Source organism: Ptychodera flava, unplaced genomic scaffold (genome assembly GCF_041260155.1).
Source record: "Ptychodera flava strain L36383 unplaced genomic scaffold, AS_Pfla_20210202 Scaffold_30__1_contigs__length_3116999_pilon, whole genome shotgun sequence".
Classification (NCBI taxonomy): domain Eukaryota; kingdom Metazoa; phylum Hemichordata; class Enteropneusta; family Ptychoderidae; genus Ptychodera; species Ptychodera flava.
Window position 1 is genome coordinate 664,811 of NW_027248352.1, and position 21,430 is coordinate 686,240.

A 21,430-nucleotide genomic window follows, 5' to 3' on the forward strand; every position below is an offset into this window, starting at 1 on the left:
TTAGAGTAAACGGGATTCTACGTGATTACGCCTGCTCCTCCACTTTAAGTACGCATGCGCCGGTTGCTATGACTTCACCACGGACAAGCAAAGAGAAGGTAGCCATCGACCCCTCGACATGGCACAATAATACTCGACAATTCTACCGATATTTGAAGGTTTTTCGTAAATCGACGATCTTGAAAAGTCGAACAAAGAACCAAAGATGTCGACGACACACACGATACGGAAAGCCGCGGCGAACCCGTCGCGGGTACACGACTATTTATACGGTAAGTTTCATCTCCCAGCTCAGCGTTGGGTGCAGCGTAACAATGGCGTTCACCACGTCCATGTTGTTGTCGGTAACCTTCTCAGTATTTTGATCAAGTTGTACATGATTGCGCTTCGAAGTGGACTTGTGTGGACGTATTTTAAGCTGTAAGCAGTTATTGTGTTTTTAGGCCCACTGCGCATTCTCAATTTCTTCACCGACACTATCATTGTACTTACAAATGTAACGAGTATTTGCTCTTTCATTCCATGATTCAATTTATCTAACCACAGTCCCTTTGTGTGGAGGGACTGTGATTTTACAAAGTGTTTCACATCACAAAAAATATAAAAAATTACAATGATTATACATGCTTACCATTTACAGTGTCTATCCAATATAAGTGTACCATGCCCCATCTCATGTTTTCATAGAATCACAGTCCTTTCAAAAGGAGGGGACTGTGATAGAACCGTCTTTAGTTGCGAAGAACTCAGAAACTTGGTCACCACATTCATTTACTAATCATGTACCGATAGCTGCAATATAGCCCTGAGTACGATGCTGTGTGTTCCTGGCGTTATTTCAAATATGGGCCTTATAACGCCGGGAAACACACAGCACGGTACACGGGCTAGCTGCAGTACTGAAGCTCGAGGTTTTGCCAGCGTATAATCTGGTTTTGTCGTTCGACCCAAATACCGATGCAAAACCTTGAGCTACACTATTTCAGCTAGTGCACTGAACGAGAATGGTATCCTTGATACAGCTAGCCCATTTCATAGCTGCAGTACAGCTCGAGGTTTGCCTGGGTATTGGGCGGATGGCAAAACCAAATTTTTGCCGTCTGACCCAAATACTCATGCAAAACCTCAGAGCTACTGTACTGCAGCTACCCATTTCATAATATTCACATGCCTGCAAACTTGTAAAGTTGCGTGTTCTGTCATGTAGCAAGGTACTAGTATAGCTTTCTCAGAGTCCAACATCTTCCTCATGTTAAAAGTCAAAATTCTCTTGATTGAAAATCATTCATTTTTCATGTAGATCCGCTATATACATTATCGAGCGACAGGGACCATGCAAGACAGACGTTCAAGGCACACACCAGCACTGACCGAGTTGTAAGTATTCACGACACAGGTTATCTCAGTAGTTTATTAGGAGACATCATTCACGGCACAGTAAGTAGTCTATAAGGGACTTGACTGAATGTATAGGAATTTGGTGAGTTTGAGATCTTGGTTATTCCATACAGAGGCACTATTGGAGGATGGTGAGTTGGAGACTCAAGCGTTATGTTATGGCTGTAGTGGGGCACTTCACTCCACATCGCTTCAAGCTTCATTGGGGAAATGGGTATCTCATTCTGTAATTTTGATTTCCTCCTTTGCAATGTTGGGTTGACTGTGAATAAATTGAATGAATAATTAGATAGATAAGATAAACATGTGTGACATTATACAAAATCACAAAGAAATTGCAGCCTTTTCTAGAAAACATCTCTAATTTACAATTCACTGTCTTCTTATCCAAAAATTGCCTGTATCTCACTAGTGATGCAGATAGAAGTACAATGTACTTATTCCATTACTGTCAAAGAATTTCTGTTGTAATAGCAATTTCTTCCTAAATCATAGTCAAAAATATCTACTGTCTGAACACAAAGAATAGTTGATGTGGCTACAGACTATGAACAGCTTTCATGTCTAAGTTGTGACCACAAATGAATGGCAAAGTTTCCACAAAAATTATTTGTTCAGAAAGGCAAATCAGCCAGCGGCAAAATGATTTATAGTTTTCCAATCAGAATGTTGGCTTTGCAGGGACTATGACTCTGCAGGAAATATTGTTGAATTGTAAAATTAACAATTAAAAATAAACAGAGAAAAAGGTCACAATAATTTAGTTCATTTTAAAAACTGTAGTGTCTGTAGTGTAATGGAAGTGAAATTGTTATGCTTATTATCACAAGGAGATGCCATTAAATACTGGTACAGACACAAGTTAGGGACAAATCTATGTGAAAGACCCTGTTTAGCACCAAGAAGATTGCCTAATCATTGAGTGTCATTGAAATTGAACATTGTCTTCATCCTTGTGTTTCCAACACAGAAACGAGTGCCCATCAACAACACCATGTTCAGCGCATTGCGGCATTATCCCAGGTTCAACATGCGACTGGAAGCCACGGATCCTGTACCAAAGTTTGTATCCAGGCAATGGAGAGGTTACGGTGATCAAGCCAGGGAAGCGCTGGTCAGATACACCACGTAAGTCACTTGTATGACCCTCGACCCTCTGTAACTTTGCCTCCATTACAGGCATAAACAAGGCCATGCAGTGTTTTCAGTACTGAATATTCTAACAGGTTCAGTTTTCTGGCAGTCTAGTATATTTGAGTTACATGGGGTTTAAGGGGTCGACCCACCTTCCTTTAGTGATTTTGGTCATTTTTCGTTTTATGGTAAATTTTGAATCTGTCTAATATGGCCTTTGAGTGGACGATAAGTTTGAAACCATAACATACTCGGAAATGAGTAAGATTTTAACAAAAATGAGCATTGTAGGCCAGTTCGCGTGCCGTGTTTTTCTTATGTCTTAACGGTTTCCAGATTAGTCAAGGCTATCTCAAGAGCGTAAGTAGATTACGTTAATTCCGTCCGGAGGAGTGCGCATGCGTCAGTCTTCTTCCCAGCTGGCGGCAGGAAGTATGTCGTGGCTACTGAACATACTGCAGGTAGCCGTCGATTGCAAAAGCATGGTCCACATAAGCGAAATATCAAGCATATGGCCGGGAATGAGAGAACAGTTGAAATTGTCAGAGTTACAGTCAGGCTTAAAACTCCAGTTTCCGATGCGTTGAAAGGTGTGAACTGGAAATGGTCGCAAGCGAGGAATGTAAGTTGTAACGCAGAACGCTTACTCATTCAACACTAAACTGAGCTTCGAATAAAAACTGGTGATACATCTTGCGCACAACAGAGAGCTGCTCATTGTAGTTTACGTAATTTTTACCTCGTTTTCCTATAACACGTATTTAATAAAACTGTTCCCGTACAAAACAAATAACAGCCGAAAATCCAAATAGTAGGTCTTTGTCTTTACATATTTGCTAAGTAAAGTCCAGCATTCAAAATTAATCGCCGCCGAAAACCAAAACGTACATTTGTGTCGCTAACAATGACGTGGACTCAATGCAAAGTAAGTTATAGTCTGACATTCAAAACTGAACCCGCCCAATCAAACTAGGCTACTCCGAAAATCCAAAAATTACGTCTTTTTCTGATAACAGTTTACATGTTTGTCTGCACCTAATGAAGTCCGACATTCAAAATTGATCCCGCTCCGAACTAATTGCGACTGATGATAAAAATGTCAGATGATTTTTTTACGTCTGCAAATGCCCAGTGAAGTCCGGCAACCAAAACTGTTACTGCTTACGTTACGGTTTACACCTAAAGCATGCAATGAAGATTACGTTCCTGTACGTCACCACAAGTTTTCTATCCTTTTTGTGAAAATGGTTGCGACGTCTTTTTGTTTCGACAGTTGGGCGAGCAACATTCTTCTCAGTAGAAATTAGAAATATGCCAATAGTTCAAAATTTTATAACGAGAAAATCGCGCCGGTGTCTGCTCTGCCCGGTTAGGAAACGTGAGCTTATTGTTTTGTAAATTCTATATGGACACAGAGGGACACATGCGGGTAATGCACGTACAGTTTTGCTATATTACATTAGAATGATGCCGTGATTTACAATGCAAACACAATGTTGACCTAGCATTTGTTTTTCAATCTGTACCGGAGCTAATCATAGAGCATATATAATTTGTCTCGATCAACTGAACTTTTATTGGCGGACTGCTCATGAAGTGAGTCGAAGTCCAGGGTCGAAATCAATCTCGATTGAAAAGTATGCGATATTTCACAGCACAAATTCATGTCAGTATACCTTTAAAATCATTGCGATTTAATTGTTATTAGGTAATTTAAACTTATGCAATAAATTTAAAGAAACCAAAATTGAAAATGATAGAATAATTTCCATGAAATTGAAAAAATTAAACAACCATGAACGTGCTTTTTTCGAATCAGCAACTACTTTTTCTGTTGATAAACTCAATCACGCTGAAAAACAGCGTGCTGCTGGCCTGTCTATCGTCGTAGTTCAACGGACAGTACAGTCACCACCGGAGAACGACGAATGCTCGTTTCCACATATCAGAGAACGCGATATTCAACTGTTTGACTGAAGTTCACGCATTTCATTACTTGTACAAAATTCGACCGTCGCGATTTTAGAATGACGTCTTCAGTCAGCGTGGTCACAGATTCACATCTGTTTTAGGTACTCGCCTCCATGGTAATTGGTATTCGCGAAGCCAAAACAAGTCGCTTTTAGAATTGTTCAAGTTTCTTGTCAAAATCGATTTATTTCAGTTTTTCGCCAACTTTTTATCTTCCTATTAGGAAATCGTTTTAGATACCAGATATTGTCAAGTGTTGTATTTAGTTTAGCCTAACGATGGGTTCTAACCTGGCACAACACAAAGTTAGCTCGGCAATCATGGTGCTTCTGAGGTCGGAAATCGCGTTCATGTAGCTGTCCGTTTTTAGCTCCATGCCATGTTCAAGGCGGACTGTGGTCGTACTTCAACATGCAGTACGGAACGTAAAAGCTAACGTCGCAACACGGCGTCTGAATGAACTTCGTCTTTGTCGGTATGTACCACATTGTAATTCATTGTCACGTGTCTCTCTCCGGGCAGGAAGCTGAAAACGCGGTGACGATTGCGCAACCAAAAGAGAGGAAAACACGATGTCATCGGACTTGGCATGCAAAATCACATAATTTTACGAAGTATATACGCAGCCAGCCATTTCTTCGCTTGATAATCAAATTTTAACTGGTACACAACAGTGCACAGTTAATACGCTAGTTTGTATTTAGCAAGAAGATTATCCCCCGATTTAGCTCGGAATGACAGTTGTGTAAATAAAGCCTAACGCTTACGCCGCGAACTGGCCGTTTCAGTGTTCATTTTCTTCCAATTTTCACGCCATGTATCATTTCATTCATACCACAAATTCAGACAATTGTGTCAAAAGTCCTGTACTTCATTATGGGCAGGGAATTTCCACCGAAAATGTGAGCAAACCGGAATTTTAGCTGACTTTGTGCGACTCCAAGGGTCGCATACACATTTCTGCGATTTACTCCGTTCCGTTTTTGGCAATGTATCGCAACTTCTGGAGAGTGTAACTTGGCGCCGCGTTGACGGATTAGCCTTATCTTTGCACAGGTTGTAGTTAATGACTGTTTCTACAAAACCGTGTCTCAGAATTCCGATAATGTTCCAAAAACAAAAGATATCGTGACAAACGTGGACAAAAGCGTTAATTTATTCAGAATCCACCACTTCTCACTTTCAAGGCTAATTGTGCAAAAACAAAGCGGAGTATCAAAAATCCAAGACACGGTTTTTTACACACCTTACCCTGCTATCGATTGCAGTAAACGGCTCACCAATGGCCATCACCCTCTCATACTTACACTTTTTTAAGTGAAAAAACTCAAAAACACACATTTTTGAGCAAAACATACACACGCGAACAGGTTTTGAAATATTCTTACAATATTTATAATCTTCAATTGTCGAGCTACCCAAACATATACTACATGTCGGGTTAAAGATTCATTTTAATGGTGAAAAATCAGATTAAAGAAAAGTGTCTGCGAATGTGGGTCTCCCCCTTAATCATACAAAGGTTTTGGTATACAATTGTCATTGTGGCCTGTGCCGTGACAATTTTACTGGTCCAGTCAAAATACCTTGGTGTGGTCTCAGATATCAGTTACTCATTCCTGTTGTCTTGTGCAAAGTAATGTAACAGCAATGTATGTCCTTGACCACAAATTCTTTAGGAATCTCAGACTCTCTGTATGATAGTGTACAACACATACTTTGAAAAAGTGAATGTAATTATACGTTCAATGCATTTCGTAGATCTTGTATCTAAAAATTAATGAAAATAAAGTGAACTGAAAGCTCTTTGTAATCAAGGAACTGTGCAGATCAAAATGTGAGCCTACATTTTGTGAAGCGTTCTTTTGTCCCTTAATGATAGCAATTCTAAACTGAAATGCAATACAAAGCACAGCAATTTGTATACCGTTATTGTTACCATCACAGTGATCATAATAATTTTTTTTCATGCATGAAAAATGTCCTAATAGCTAGTCAACAGTTCTGTGAATTTTAAATTGTAGTGTTCAAGTTTTCATTCACAGATTTTGAGGCCAGGAAATAACTCATCGTAATTGTCTATTTGTTCTGCCTCTGTCAGATTCAACTATGACCCCAGGGTCCAGGTGCCAGCGAGACACTTTGCGGATGCCAAAGTGTCAGGACAGAACAGATACAAGTATTTCCGCAGGCCTATCATTCCGTTTCTGCAGCAAGTACCTCCTGAAGTGGTGCTGCAGACAGCAAAGTAAGTGTTATTCTTTATTACATTCCTCAGTGTTTTGCTAAGGCCAGTACCCCAGTAAATGTTACCAGAGTTCTCCTTGGTATATGAATGCAATCAGATTAGGGGACAGCAGAAATGTTACCGGGGTTCCAAAATCATTTAAAAACACTTTTCCTGAAATTATACTGTATGAATGATGATGTGTGATCAGTGTCTCTTTTCCAATTGAAAATTTATATTTTATGGGTGTGTTTGACATGCTAAAATGAGTTTTTTGAAAATGTAGGCCAAAACTCCACCCTATTTACACAGATGATTTACCTGGTAATTCTACACTGTAGCCTTCTAGCCTATTGTTGTCATTTTCTGCCTAGAGTTTGATAAGTTTGATTAGTAGGATAGAAACAGTCACTTGACTTTTACCGATATTTTTACTGATATTTTAAATTCAAAATGGCCACCATGAAGGAAAAATAAAATTTTTGATTCCTTTTCTTACCCCAATGGCTTTAAAGCTTTTATAATGAGCCCCAACAAGTGGTAGAGTAAAAAGAATTGTAAAGGTTTGAAAGTCAGAATATCTGTCCCCGAGGGACTTTCCACCAAAATATATCGCAAAACTTAACAGATTTCTTTCGATGCAGGGTTGATCCTTTATCAGCGCCAGAGGAAGTGGTGGCCAGACCACCCACTCCGCTCACCAGAACTGTGGAGGTACAGACCGACTACAGGGACAGTGAAGCCCAAACTGATCCGTACACGCCGGAATACGTCGTCAGGCCGGGATCACAGCCGGAACTGCTGACCCTGGCAACTCTGTCGTACGGACGCGGCCTGCCTGCCGGATTAGCCGAAGTAGAAATGATTGAGAGAGCCAGGGAGAAGAGGGCTTGGGAAGCCACTCTTCCGGCATTGAATGACGTCAGCCAGCTGGACAAGAGACGGAGGATGATGGATGAAATGGAACGCAAGGAATGGGCTCTGAGAGAACAAGAAATTGAAAAGTGAGTGGCTACCATCGTCCATTGTTGGTCTATTTTATCTCTGTCATTAACTGTTCATTGTAATGTGTGCAAGTAAAAAATTTGTTTTAACTTGTCGGTAAGTCAGACAACTACGGATGTGAGTTTGCTGAAACTATTGATTTCATCACTCAGTGAGAGTATTGACTGTTTCAACTGTGATATCTACATTGTGTTGACGCACCATTACAACAAAATTGCTCAGAACGTTAGCCAAACATAAACTTGTAATATATCCCATAATTTGGTGCGTCAACACTACCTGCACTCTGGTAAAGCATGTACCCCTGTTTTCGCTTCATCCCAGGTTACAAGAAGCCCGACTTGAAATTCTGAAGAAGATTCTGCGTGAGAGAGAGGAGAACCACCAAGAGTTGAACTCCAAGAGACTGAATAAATTATGGTCCAAGAAACAACAGGAAAGAGAACAGAAAGTCATGAGAATCAGGAATGAACATATCAAAAGTACGTAGAGTTATTTTAAATCTACCATCCAAACAAACAAATTTTGTTTGTGCCAAAAAAGGCTGTATGGAATACCGGTTCTGTATTGTTTACCACTTCAAAACAGTGCAGTGCATTCCATTCATTTCAATGCATATTATGTAAAACAAAATTGGGTTTTGACATGCTTTAAAATTTTAGAACAATAATATGAATTTGATATGTGCATTTACTTTGGGTCAGGTGATACACTTTATAAATGTCCTTGTACATCATCCTTGATGGCAGTTGTGTAATATCCTTATATTTCTGTCTGTTTTGCAGTCACAAAATGATTTCTGTGATGTGCTGTGAAAGATCAGTGATATTGCGAGTTAAAAAAGAGTGATGCATCAAAGCGTTCACTGTATCACAATTGCAGTGATTTTACCATCGAAGTGGATACTGTATGTAAATGCAGTTACAAATTATAGAAATACTCAGTGATTGAAGATTGTAAAAAGAATTATCACAATTCTGATTTTCTCCTTGTTTATGCCTACAGCCATCCGTAAACTGACTGAAAAGCGCCGCAAAGTGGAAGGCAAGCTGGAACGCCGTCAGATCACCCACGATTACTCCATGTTTGGCAGCCAAGTGTACGCACCCATGACAAGGCTTGGAGTCTTCCTGGACAGGGGCTCCGAACAGTATGTCGTGAAGAGCAGATATCTCAGCACTTATCAAGGTAGCTGCCTTCCCTCTTTTGTGGGTTGAGTAGTCCTAAGTCAGTGGTGTGGCAGAAACTATTTAGAGACAGGGGGGTTTATTTGACATACTGGAACTCTAGAATTCAGTGATAAAAGTGTTGTTCCTTTCACCCCTATTGCTATGTACATGGTTGCAACCACCTTGTTGAAAACAACTCAATGTGCCAAAGACTGGTGGTGGATGGATTAAACTACAAAATTTGAAATTTTGTTTATTAATCATAAGATAAGTCTGGCATATAGACCGTGTCAATCTTATCACATTATATTGTCTAAGATTGTTGTGGTCACGCTAATGTCTATAGCATACATTAACATGAACATAGTAACTGCTTCAACTTTTTGCAATGGCAAAATGTTACCTGTATAATGCAACCATCAAAGTAAAAGAGTTTATATAGGTCACTTAAAAAACGAAAAATCCTGTCACGCAATGTTCCAGCCATACTAGCAGTCTTATTTTCTGAGAAGTCACACTGACATTATATTTGATGTCTCTGACAGGTTTGATAGAGCTTGAAAACTCCCTGCCTGACTTCGTGACCCAGCCCAGGATCAGCGCCCCGAAACCAAAGAGCGGCGGTCGTAGCGGCTTCATCAAGCGGGCACAGCGACGTGAGAAAGAACTGCAGGAGATCCACCAAGGTATCAAGGATGAGAGAACCAAGGGACAAGAACCACCCAAGCCACTCCGGTTCCTTCAGAAGATAGAGAAACCCATTCCCAGACCACCGACGCCATCTGTGGAAGTGCCGGATCAAATGGAAGAGGAGAGGGAACTGGCTATCATCTTCCTGCAGCAGGTTATCCGTGGAAGAGCCATCCAGAATATGGTGAGTCTTCCCAAATCCTCAAGACTTTCCAGTGACTTTAACTCTTTCAGCCCAATTTGCTTTTGTAAAGGTGGACCCATCCCATCAAAAACAATAGCTTTGCATCAATATATGGATGTTTATACGGATTTTATAATACAATGAACAGTGTTCTTGAGAAAAAGCTGGGATGGGATGGCAAATTTACATAACAATGAGTAATTTACATATTCTTTTTTGCAAGAGTGTCTTCTCTTCGATGGGTATTAACATGTGAACAGAATGCTACAAGCAAAGGGCTGAAAAAAATATTTTAAAGTTCATGGATGCTAGTCTGTTCTGTTACTGACATCTTGTTAGTTGTGTACTGTAGAATAAAATGCAATAGGAATATTATGTGTGACATAAAAATTAACGTATTCAGCAAATAGCTGCCTATTTGAAACATGGAGATGACATGTTCAACATCAAGTCACATGATCAGAATGTATTCATAGAAATGTTAAGAACATGAAATATTAATTATACCGTTAGATTTGTTTTTTGTAGACTGAAAGATTCAGTCGTGTGCGGGCGCTCCGGCGCACTACGACCTACGACCCTTTACCACGACTGAAGGCACACTGTTGAAATCCTGTTCTCCAACAAAATTTTGTTGGAACCAGTCGTATTACAGAAACGAGTTAATTGACAGTATGTAGCGTAACAAGACCGCCCACATCGCTCTCTCAGTGCGTGATCGTGATTAGCATATTCAAAACTGTCGCCAGGCTTTTGTCCCGCCTATTAGCTTATATCATGCCTCGTTTGTCAACAAACACAACGTGTTTTCTCGAACTCGAAGTATTGAAAATCAAACGGCCGAAGCTATACTCACGTTGACGTCTGTGGCTAGCGTTCCGATTTGATCATTATGGCCGATCCGAACAATCGCCGACTCGCATTGCCGAGGCAGTCAGTAAATGTTCTGATGTATGTATATATAATATTATGTTGAAAAGAGAGCAAAGAGACCATAGACTCCGTTTAAAGGTCTATGAAGAGACGCACTCAAAGAGTTTTAGCGGCGGCAGAGATGTATCCGCTATTTACCAACAGGGCCCCACGGTGTGGGAAATCAATGATTTACACGCTGGCACCCAAAGTTATGGACACAATTAAGACCGTTCAGGATCGATGGTTCTGGGGATTTTGCCCCTGATTTCACTCATGAAAGATCAAGTTCAGAAGTGCAGTGAAACGGGTGTAAAGGCGGCTTTGATCGGTTCAGATCTCCGAAACGACGTACGTACCAAGGAACAAATTGTGCGTGGTAAATTCCAGGTTGTGTTCAGTTCACCTAGAGAGGCTATCATGACGAGAGAGTGGCAGAGATTACTCAGTTGCGATGTCTATCAAGAAAATCTTGTTGGAATTGCCATCGACGAAGCACACTGTGTTATTTTTTACAAAGGCAGGCTCCGCTGTGATGTCCAGACGTCAGTTCCACTGTAGAGTTGCTTCAGTTTCTCGGCAATATCGGTCATTTTCGAAAGATCGACCTTTCTTCCGAGAGTCTACAGTCTCTCCGCAGACTGCACATTCTGCTGCGCTCAGCGCGAAAGTAAAAATGTGAAAGAGGCTCCCCACCTAACTATCCAAAATGTTTTTGTATCGAGTTTGTGTTTGATTCGTTTCAAAAATGTGTTCCTACATTCTTATCCAATTGTTTGTGTTAAATGAAAATGTTTGTGTCGCCTCGGATTTTTGTAGGGAAGTTTGGATTAGTGTGTACGGTAATGTTTTGTTTGTGTAGAGTTGCTTCAGTTTCTCGATATCGGTCGTTTTCGAAAAGATCGACCTTTTCTTCCGAGCTCCCCACAGACTGCACATTCTGCTGCGCTCAGCGCGAAAGACGCTATGGAGTTTTTTTATAGGCGTCAATGAGCCATACAGACAATATTGTATCTACATGTAAGTTTTTCTCCGACAAGCGGCTAGCCTATAAAGCTTACACACACGTGTCGTTGTTTTCATCTGCCGAGTAGAGCGATTATGCAATGTCGGCGCTGCCGATGCAGTTGATCGACATTGTTGTCTTGACTACCGCGTGTTCATTATGCCCGTAAACAGCCCACGTGAGCAATATTCAAATTACACTACCACGATTTACATATTTGAAAAGTCTGTGAAGTCAGTTGTGGGCGGTACTTTTTTTCTTTGAGTTTGCCGCGGCCAAGTACAGTGTGCCTTCAGTCGTGGTAAAGGGTCGTAGGTCGCAGTGCGCCGGAGCGCCCGCACACGACTGAATCTTTCAGTCTATGTTTTTTGTTGATCGTTGCAATTAATTTAGGAAATATATTCATGTTTATGTGTGTTTTATTTTCTTCTATTTTTTGTCACATTCACCTTCAAACATGATTGGCTCAATTGGGTACAGTCCAAATCAGTATTTTCAGAATTGTGTGAATATTTTTAGGATTCTTGTACAGAATTTTCTGCAGAGTAGCTAACAATAGCAGAAAAAGAGGACGGATCAATTTTTTTCGTTAGGAAGATTTAATTCAAGACCATCAAATTGTCTGGAAAATTACCTATGTCAGATTTGTCATCCAGCTCTCCCCAGTCTCCCAATTATTGCTGTCTGACATGGGACATATATGTGATATCATCAATCATATCCTTGTCAGCCCCCCATGCTTTGGAAAATGGCTTTCTAAGGTTTCAAATTAACCTGGGAGAAAAACGAGGGGTGGAGGGAATGAGAGACTAAATGCAAAAAATTGTGTCATTCGATAAGTAATCCGGCCTTATAACAGACTGTAACTAAACGCATAACATGTCACCGGATGTAACCGTATCACCTTGACAGAAATCCACTTACCTAATGTTATATCGTCTTACAGATGTTTGAAGGAAAAGGAAAACGTCTTGAGCTGATCAGAGAGCTGAGAAGCACACACGCACTGCAGGAAGCTGAACAACAAATGAAGAAACAGGAAAAACAGGCAACGTTGAATCTGCAGAGACAGAGACGGTTACATGAACACAAGGTAAAATCTACAAGACATCTATGGTATATGCAGAGTCCATTTGTTTATTGTTTTCCTTATTTCGTGTTTTGACCCTTTGAGTGCTGTATTTTAATTTTCCCACCAAAATTTCAGAGTAACATTTTCCCAATTTTTATGAACATTTCTGTAATTTTTCTGACAATTTTGGACGAAATGAACACAACGTTTCATTGGCGACAGTTTTTTATCAAAATTTTGGCAAAAATCTAACAAAAATTGACTGAGGTACATTTTATAAGGGCGACAGGAATTGGCCTTGGTGCTCAAAGGGTTAATATTTTTAAATTGCTTTGTTTGCTGGCATTATTTGTATAAATGAATTCTGTACGACCAGATTCAGATTTTTGTCACAGTATACTTTGAACACTTCAAATGGACCATTTTTAACTACTTTTTCTACATTCAAGATGCATTATGTCATGCTGTGTGATACTTAGAATGAAATTAGTGGTAGGAATTAAAATAAACCTAATGAGGGTTCTGGCAGTCTGTGATTCAACACATCCTGTATAACAATGGCAAAGTTGCAGTGAATGCTGTTTGTCAAAAAGTTGAAAATATCACATTTTGAAACAGGAATTGATGTGTTTTCACTACTATAAGAGTAGTTAAATATGTAGGTCAGCATTTTTGGAGTTAACCTTTCACCCCCAGTTCCCTGTATACAGGTCCAACTTTACCATAGAAAACCATGGATTTGGGACAAACCATGGTGGTGAAAGGGTTAAAAGAGATCTTGAAGTGAGAACATGTATTTCCCATGTGTCCAGGTCATACATAGTGTTCAGTCAGGAGAACACATCAGTGAGGGGAACACTATATGTAGTAATTAAAAGATGGGATGTTCTTGCCTTATAGACTACAAACCAGGGTTTTCTATTGTATGCTTCAAATATTTTCCATCCTCATAAAACATAGAGAAATAATATGATACACCTCTCAAATTTATAAAAACAGAATTATCATCAAATGATGTTCAAAACAATACTCCTTCAAGCGGACAAATATGATTGATTTTTCTCAATTTGTTTTTAAAGAGAATCGCTCAACTCATTTGAAATGTTTGTAATTTTATTGCTTTAAAGTGTAGGGAATGAAAAGTCCATGAATTCAACATGTATACAAGATCAAATTCACTATTTTGAATCATATCCTTTACCCCAAAGATGTTTTAGATTTGTTATTTGAATGCAGGTTGTTTGTTCTAAAGTGTTCAGCCTACACAGCTTCTGTTCTCAAAACCAAACTATTCTGTTGTTACATCAACACACTACATACATGGTAACTGTGTTTTCCCAATTCCAGGAATCCTTTGTGGAGGAGGCCATGGCTCAGATGGAAGGGGCGGCCAATGCCGACATGCTGGACTTCCTCAGCAAGGAGCTGATCCGCCTGCAGGAGGAGCGACGCATCCATGCCTTCTCCATGCTGGCCGAGAGACAGCGACGCATCCGGGAAGCCGAAGAATCCGGAAGACGTCAGCTGGAGGAGAGGAGAAGGAGGGAAGAAGATGAAATCTTCAAACAGGTAAAATAGGTGTACTTATACATTATTTTCCCAAATAATAGTGGAAGACCTTTGTGAGCTGTACCTTATCACTGGCGTATGACATAAGGAGTTGAAAGAATGCTGACTGTCGTTAACCCTTTGAACCCAGCTTGGAAAAAAATGTCCGTTATAATGTCATAGGTCACCAGGGGATCAGGGAGCAAAGGGTTTAAAGGTCACCGTATCTGCTTCTTCCACCAGTGTGAATTTCAAGCTCTTCTAATGAAGAGCGTTGGCTAAAGCAAAGTCAAACTTTCAATAAAGTTAGATTAACTGTTCCAGGTTTTTGCACTACCATAGAGTTTAACAAATGTGAGTGCATGCATTTGTGGATATTTTGTAAATGAAAGGGACTGTGTAGGTGGTACCTGAAATTATAAAATGGGTAGTTACGGTAATCGAAGTTCCTCTTTGTGCATTCCCTCAGATGAGATATTTCACAGTGAATTTGTTTTGCCACAACAACTGAGCTAAGCTGCATTTTTTTCTTTAGTACCTTCATAAGTCAATAAAAATTCCCTTAACTTTCATCAGGAGAAAAAAAATCAATTATAATTTTTGATTTTTTTTGTTCCACAGGTGGTCAAAGTGCACCAGAACTCAGTGAATACCTACTTGGAAGATATCATCATGATGTCTGTGGACTACACAGCAGACACCCAGGCCAGGGCCGAGATTCAAGAACTCGCTGCCAAGATCAATGACATAGCCTACGAAATGGAAGACAGGTAAGGTACATTCCATTTATTTGGGTGGGAGGAGAAATTTCAAACATTGTCATGATCTGCTGCTTCCTATCTGCACACACAATGTCTCTCTACCAATGCGATGTACATAACTATGGCACTCAGACTAGAAATGTTGTGTTGTCTTTCCTTTATCCTGATGCCATATAATGTAAAAAGTGCAAGCAATAATCAATGGATAAATAGATACGGGATGATGTAAAAATGAATATGACAAGAGTAGAAAATTTTGCTTTTCAAACACCAAAACCAAAGCTGCTGATTCTGAGAAATGGAAACATGAAAATTGAAACTCATTTTCATTTTCTACATTTGATGGGATTGGTGATAGACTTGTCCAGCGTGTTCATATTATTAGCATATTCACACCAAACTTCACAATATTTACATACAATCCATTTCTTACTTTGTTTCCTTGACTTTCAGACGAACCAAACTTGACTCTGAGGAGATCGTAGCCGAGTTAGTCCATGGTTTCTTGCTGCCTGAAGTACAGAAACAGACTGTCAAGGAGAAAGGTGAGTTTAGTCCTTCAAAATAATTACTGTGTGTGTGTTCATACGTGTATCTCTGTTTTGTCAGTGTCTGGCTCCTTGTGTCTACAATTTGAAATGTATGCGTAGCAGTGTCTATGTCATACAGTCGGGCTACATCTGTGTGTCCACATCTGTGAGTGCATATGTGTTTTGCAATGTCTCTGTCAGTATCTGTCTTACAGCCTATCTACATCTGTGTGCATCAATGTATATGTTAAACTCTATATATACCGGTATAGTTGTGTCCATTCACCTGACAGAAATACCGTCCTTTTTTTCCCTTGCCAACAGTCAAGAACCAGCAACGCAAACACTTGCTAGCTGCTCATAATGTCATCCACAAGGAGACCGAGGAGACGATGGCAATGCATCCCAAACCAAGCACTCCAAAATCCAAACCTGATGCAGAAAAGGCCAGAACTCCAACACCAACACAGTCCAGACCAACATCGGGTAGAAAGGTAAGGTATACAATCATCGTTGGCAAAAACTATGTCAGCACCGATGTATCTGACCAAGTTTTCAAATTGTTTTTATTTTAATGTTGTTCTTCAGAGAATATATTTTCTTTGTTTATGCTAAATGCAGTAAACTGTATGGATATTATAATTAAAGTTCCAATTCTAAAAAATTAACCCTTGGAGTGCCAAAGTCAGTTTTTTTTCACATTTCTAAAATGTAACACAGACAATTTTTTTCAGATTTTCCAAAAAATTTTGATCAAAAACTGTAGCCTATAGAAAGTTATGTCCATTTGATTCAAAATTATTTAAAAATTTACAGAAAAATTCATACACTTTGGAAAGTGATGCACAAAAAATTTTGGTGGGAAAAAATACAGATTTCAAAGGGTTTTAACAGGCAGTAAATGAGTGAAATGCAGATCTAGTGCTTGATGTCACGTTGCAGTATTCGGTAACACAAAGCATATTAATCAGAATTTTTAATGATGTAAATTTTATGACTATGTTAATATTGTATTGGCACGTACCCGGGAACGTGCTAACTCATTCTTAGGAATGAGATATTAAAATGTCAGAAAACACGCAGATTGTACTACATGTTGAAGGGTATCTGTGAATTAAAACTGGACACAAATAATTCTGGAATAGGTTTTTTGAGCAAATTATGACTGGTAATATCCAATTATTGCATTGCAGTCGTCCAGATCCCGTCCAACCTCCGCCGCATCCAAAGCCAGTTCCGGGAAAAGCTCAGTGCAGGGAGAGGCGGCCATGGAAGTGACCGGATCCAGGCCAAGTTCCAGTGGTTCCAAGAAAAGTTCCCGTGCCACACCGACTAAAGGAATGAAATCACCGTCCTCATCAAAGCCAGCGTCACGTAGAAGCTCTGCAGCGTCAGTGAAGAGTGAGAGAGCTGGGTCTCCCAAGGTGAGTGGAATTTCAAGTTAAATATGATGTTTCATAATTTTGAACTTTACCTGGAAGTCCTGTTCAGTGCTTTGTACAGTCATTATGCACTTATTCACAACTTACATACTGCTTAAGTAGAATGGACATAAATGTACTCTCCGTAAAATATTGTGAGGTAGTCACACCATAAAGGACATTATAATAAATTGATGGTGAAACATTATAATAAATTGGTGGTGAATAATATATTTCTACATTGAGAAGATCGTGATGTTGTTGTCAAGGGCAGACATCCTAACTCTCAAACTCTAACAATTCCTGGGTTGTATACAGACTATGTAAACTCATTTTAAAAGAAGACAACTAAGTTTTCACCTTAATTTTTTCTGAAATTTAATTTTGAATGAATTGAATAAATATTCAGAAAGGCAGCCATTTGACTGTCAAGTATAAAATAACTTGCTAGTTACAGGTTTCTCCTATCTTCAAATATTTGATGGTTATACCAGATTATGTGAGACTATAGATTGAAATTTTCTTTCGCAAACTATGAAAGAAGAAAAAAACTTTTAAGTTTCAAACTACCGTAGTGAATTATTTGACATTGCCTTGCTTCGGAAAAATGAAAATACAGTCACGTTTTGATTTGGTTTTCAGCAACTTGAAATATTTCTCAAAGTTGTTAAAATCTGTGAGGAAATCCTTGATTATAAGACTTTCGTCTCTTAACTCACTATCAGATTTAACCCTCACACCTCAGCTTGACCATAAAAATCAAAGTATCAGGTTGTACCACAGCATGGTGAAAAGGGGATGGGGGAGGGAAGCATCACAGCCTTCAACACACTAGGATGTAGACTTATCACATCAACTGTTAGTTTGACCATCAGGTGGATGCCAGTTGGACCTTTGACAAATCTGACACTATTCCAATATCTAGTGTATCACCACCTTCTCCAGAGTTCTTCCAAATTTTCAATCGCAAAATCTAATAAATATAGCATAATACAGTGAACCCCGTTGTGGTGGGTAATACATGTTGCTAAGCTTCATACTGATACACTTTGCCCTTCACCATCTCCCCACCCCCATCCTTACGTTTGCTAGTTTGCATCACAAGCATAGCACATTTCTTCACTTATATTTTTTGCTCACCATTCTTTCATCGCACATTTAGGAGAGGCCCAGTGATTCCTCACAGTAGACTTAGCCATAGCTATCCTCTGCAGGTGTAAGTAGTCTGGTATCCCAGTCACAGTCCACCTTTCAAAAGGTGTTATGGTTTTGTATGGTTCAGTATTTCTCATTTCATAAAGTTACCTTGTTCTTGCATGTCCATGCATGTTTAGACCCATAATACATCAGGTATGTGAACTGGCAGAGTGAGATCAGGGTTTAGCATGGTCAAGGAAATACTGCAGAGTGCGAGGAATGGATTGTTATTATATGTATTCGTTTGTAGTGTTTTTAAATTTAAGCAATCAAACCCATTTCTGAGTACTGAGGTCCAATTTCACTGTATAAAACAGCATGATTGGCACAAACCACTATGGTGGAAGGGTGAAATGATAAATATAGGTTCTGACATGAGAGTATCCAGGAATGCTTCAGCTTTTGAGAGTGAAGAGTATATTTTGTTTTGTTTATGTATCATCTGGCATGTCATACGGTGTTTTGACTGTTCTTCGATAGCATTGATTTAGATTCATGTTCTGTTCCTATGTGAAGATTTTTGTTCTGTTTTAATTTTGCAAGCAATTCATAATGAGATGTAGAGTCCACCATTTTGCATGTATGCCATATAGAGGATTTTATTTGTCTGTATTGATAATTTCAGTTTATTTTCTGTGTTCTTCTTGTCGTAGATAATGTACATAATTTCTTGGCCACATTCTAATTTAGCTATCGCAAGTTGCCATAAAGTAGGTTTCTTTAGTGCAGTTGTGTTCAAGGCAATTTTGATATCAAGTTATTCACTTCGTAAATTAGCAATCCATATGCATCAACATCTACGACACTCACAGACTCAATCAGGAGAAAGCAACTCATATCAGATATACAGTACTCGTCTCAGTATCAGTATTTATGAAGTTTCATTTTTGGGCAGAATTCAGTCTTCATTCATCAAGTCTTTTGAAAAAAAGGAATGAATTATTCCTATTTCCTATCATCATAAGTATACATTTAATATCATTCAACTGAGTGAGCATTGGTCAATGAAAGGAAATTTGTTCCCCTTGACAACAGTTGAGACCAGCGAGGGGCTCCATTGAGTTTCCTTTGGTATATTTTGGCTAATTGTACTCCCATGTACTCTACCTGTTTTAACCCTTTGAGCGCTGTAATTTTTCCCACCAAAATTTTAGTGCAACATTTTAACAATTGTTATGAATTTTTCGGCAGTTTTTTAAATAATTTTGGACCAAATAGACATCACATTTCATTGGCTACAGATTTTTATCAAAATTATGGTAAAAATCTGAAAAAATTTGACTTGGGTACATTTCATAAAGGCGACAAAAGTTGACTCAGGCGCTCAAAGGGTTAAGACTGACAGTATACAACACCCTTTAATTTACACTGTATTAGATCAAATAATGGGCTATCACCAATAAGATGAAACATAACCACATTTTATCGGTTTCTTTCAACGGAAATAAATTCGCAAATAGCCTGTACCGGTATATGGCGACATTGCTGCTAGTCTTTTGCTTCATTATTTATTTATTTATTTCTAACCGTCATTGTAACTTTTTTCCAGGTTGTCAAAGATTCACCAAGGTCATCTCCAGTGGCTGCTGAAGAGACAGAAAAAGCCCCAACACCAGTCGAGAAAGCCCCATCTCCAGTGGAGAAAGCACCATCTCCAGTTGAAAAAGCGCCCTCGCCAGTTGAAAAACCTCCATCACCCGTTGAGAAAGCCCCATCCCCTGAAGTGGAAAAAACTGAATCCCCGGCCCCAGCAACTGAAACTGAACCTGAACCCGAAGTGAAAGGAGATGCCACTGGAGAAGAGATACCACAAACAGATGAAACACCTGCAGAGGCAAAGCCAGAGGAGACAACAACTGCTGAGTCAGCAACACAGGACACAACTGAGGCCGAAACCCAGGACACAACTGAAGCCGGAACCCAGGACACAGGCACACAAGATTAGCTGGACACCCCTTTTCTAATATTTACCAATAAAACTGATTTCATGGAATAGAAATGTGACAGGAAGGATTTTTTAAATAAAGAAAGCAATATTACTGAAGCAATTATTGCTGTATTTCTGTATATTTTTCAAAACTTATTTGTAAGATAATTGCAGATTTTTGTGGGATATTGCATTGACTCACATTTCTCATCCTGACACAATATCTAATGGTGGAGCTGCTTTACCATGAAAATGTAAAATATGTAATTATTTAACCCCAAGTTTTGCATAATGTTACATAAACAACTATGTGAAGTCCACAATGTATTCATTTGTGGAGACTTGGATAACAAGACATAAAAGTGTAAGGAATACTCCATACTACTAGTGTTGAGGATGGCGACCTGTCTCAGCTGGTGTTGTGTATTCTTATGTTTGTAATAAAAGACAAAATGCACATCGTCATGGTAACCGATCCTGTCGTATTTTGGAGCCATGGAGAAAAAATGCTGAGTTTACACAATGGAAAGTCAGTATGAACATAACACTTTGGGATTATGTGTTGTAGGTTGTCCTGGACACAAATTGCAAATTTCCAATATTTTGTACATATATCTTGTGCAGGTCTGCAGTCAGTTTAATATGTTGTGTGTGACTTCTTTACTCTCACTGCAAAATTTTTTCTGTAAATAAAGAATGTTTTTCAACTAAAATGGCTTTGCTTTTTTGGCTTCTCTTTGTGAAAAGCATAAACAGCATGGATCATAAGGGACGGAGGTATATGAATGTATGTATGTATGTGTGTGTGTGTGTGTGTGTGTACCTGTATGTACTTATGTGTGTATAGGTAGGTCCCAATACCAGAAGTATGTTCATAAGCATGCACATACAGTGAAACCTGTCCTTGTGGACACCTGTTTATTAAGGACAGATTTATCAAACCAAAAGTTACGCTTTGAATAGAATTTCGCATGTCTATTAAAGACACCTCTATATTAAAGACACTTTTTTTGCATTCCTGAAGGCGTCCTTTAATAGGTCTTACTGTACATATGTATACACATGTAAATGTGCATGTACAGGGTATGTTTTTTTATGAACATCAACTTCAAAGGCCTCCTGCAGCATCCACTATCTTGATGTCAGATGTTTACCGTAGATCAGTGGTGAATTGAAAATGGAAAATACATATACAGTGAAACCAGTGTCTACATTCATCAAAATGAATTTGAGGCCAGGTTCACTACCTACCTGTTGGAACAATTTAATTATTGGGCA

The 21,430-nt window shown here is 39.1% G+C and overlaps 1 protein-coding gene across 1 annotated transcript; it reads left to right on the plus strand.

Moving 5' to 3' along the window:
• The first annotated feature begins 54 nt into the window (after positions 1 to 54).
• On the plus strand, positions 55 to 20,865 carry LOC139127240 (cilia- and flagella-associated protein 91-like). Its single transcript, XM_070693151.1, has 15 exons — positions 55 to 272; positions 1,301 to 1,377; positions 2,369 to 2,526; positions 6,605 to 6,751; positions 7,375 to 7,734; positions 8,060 to 8,217; positions 8,741 to 8,923; positions 9,450 to 9,778; positions 12,643 to 12,789; positions 14,116 to 14,337; positions 14,938 to 15,086; positions 15,531 to 15,622; positions 15,932 to 16,101; positions 16,801 to 17,031; positions 19,775 to 20,865. Exons 1-15 carry the CDS (start codon positions 206 to 208, stop codon positions 20,168 to 20,170), a joined length of 2,886 nt encoding a protein of 961 aa, XP_070549252.1. The 5' UTR covers positions 55 to 205; the 3' UTR covers positions 20,171 to 20,865.
• The last annotated feature ends 565 nt before the right edge of the window (positions 20,866 to 21,430 follow it).

Coding starts and splice junctions, on each gene's coding strand:
- LOC139127240 (XM_070693151.1), top strand. CDS start 206: ATGTCGACGACACACACGATACGGAAAGCCGCGGCGAACCCGTCGCGG. Junction 2,527..6,604: donor GCGCTGGTCAGATACACCAC/GTAAGTCACTTG, acceptor TGCCTCTGTCAG/ATTCAACTATGACCCCAGGG. Junction 17,032..19,774: donor AGAGAGCTGGGTCTCCCAAG/GTGAGTGGAATT, acceptor ACTTTTTTCCAG/GTTGTCAAAGATTCACCAAG.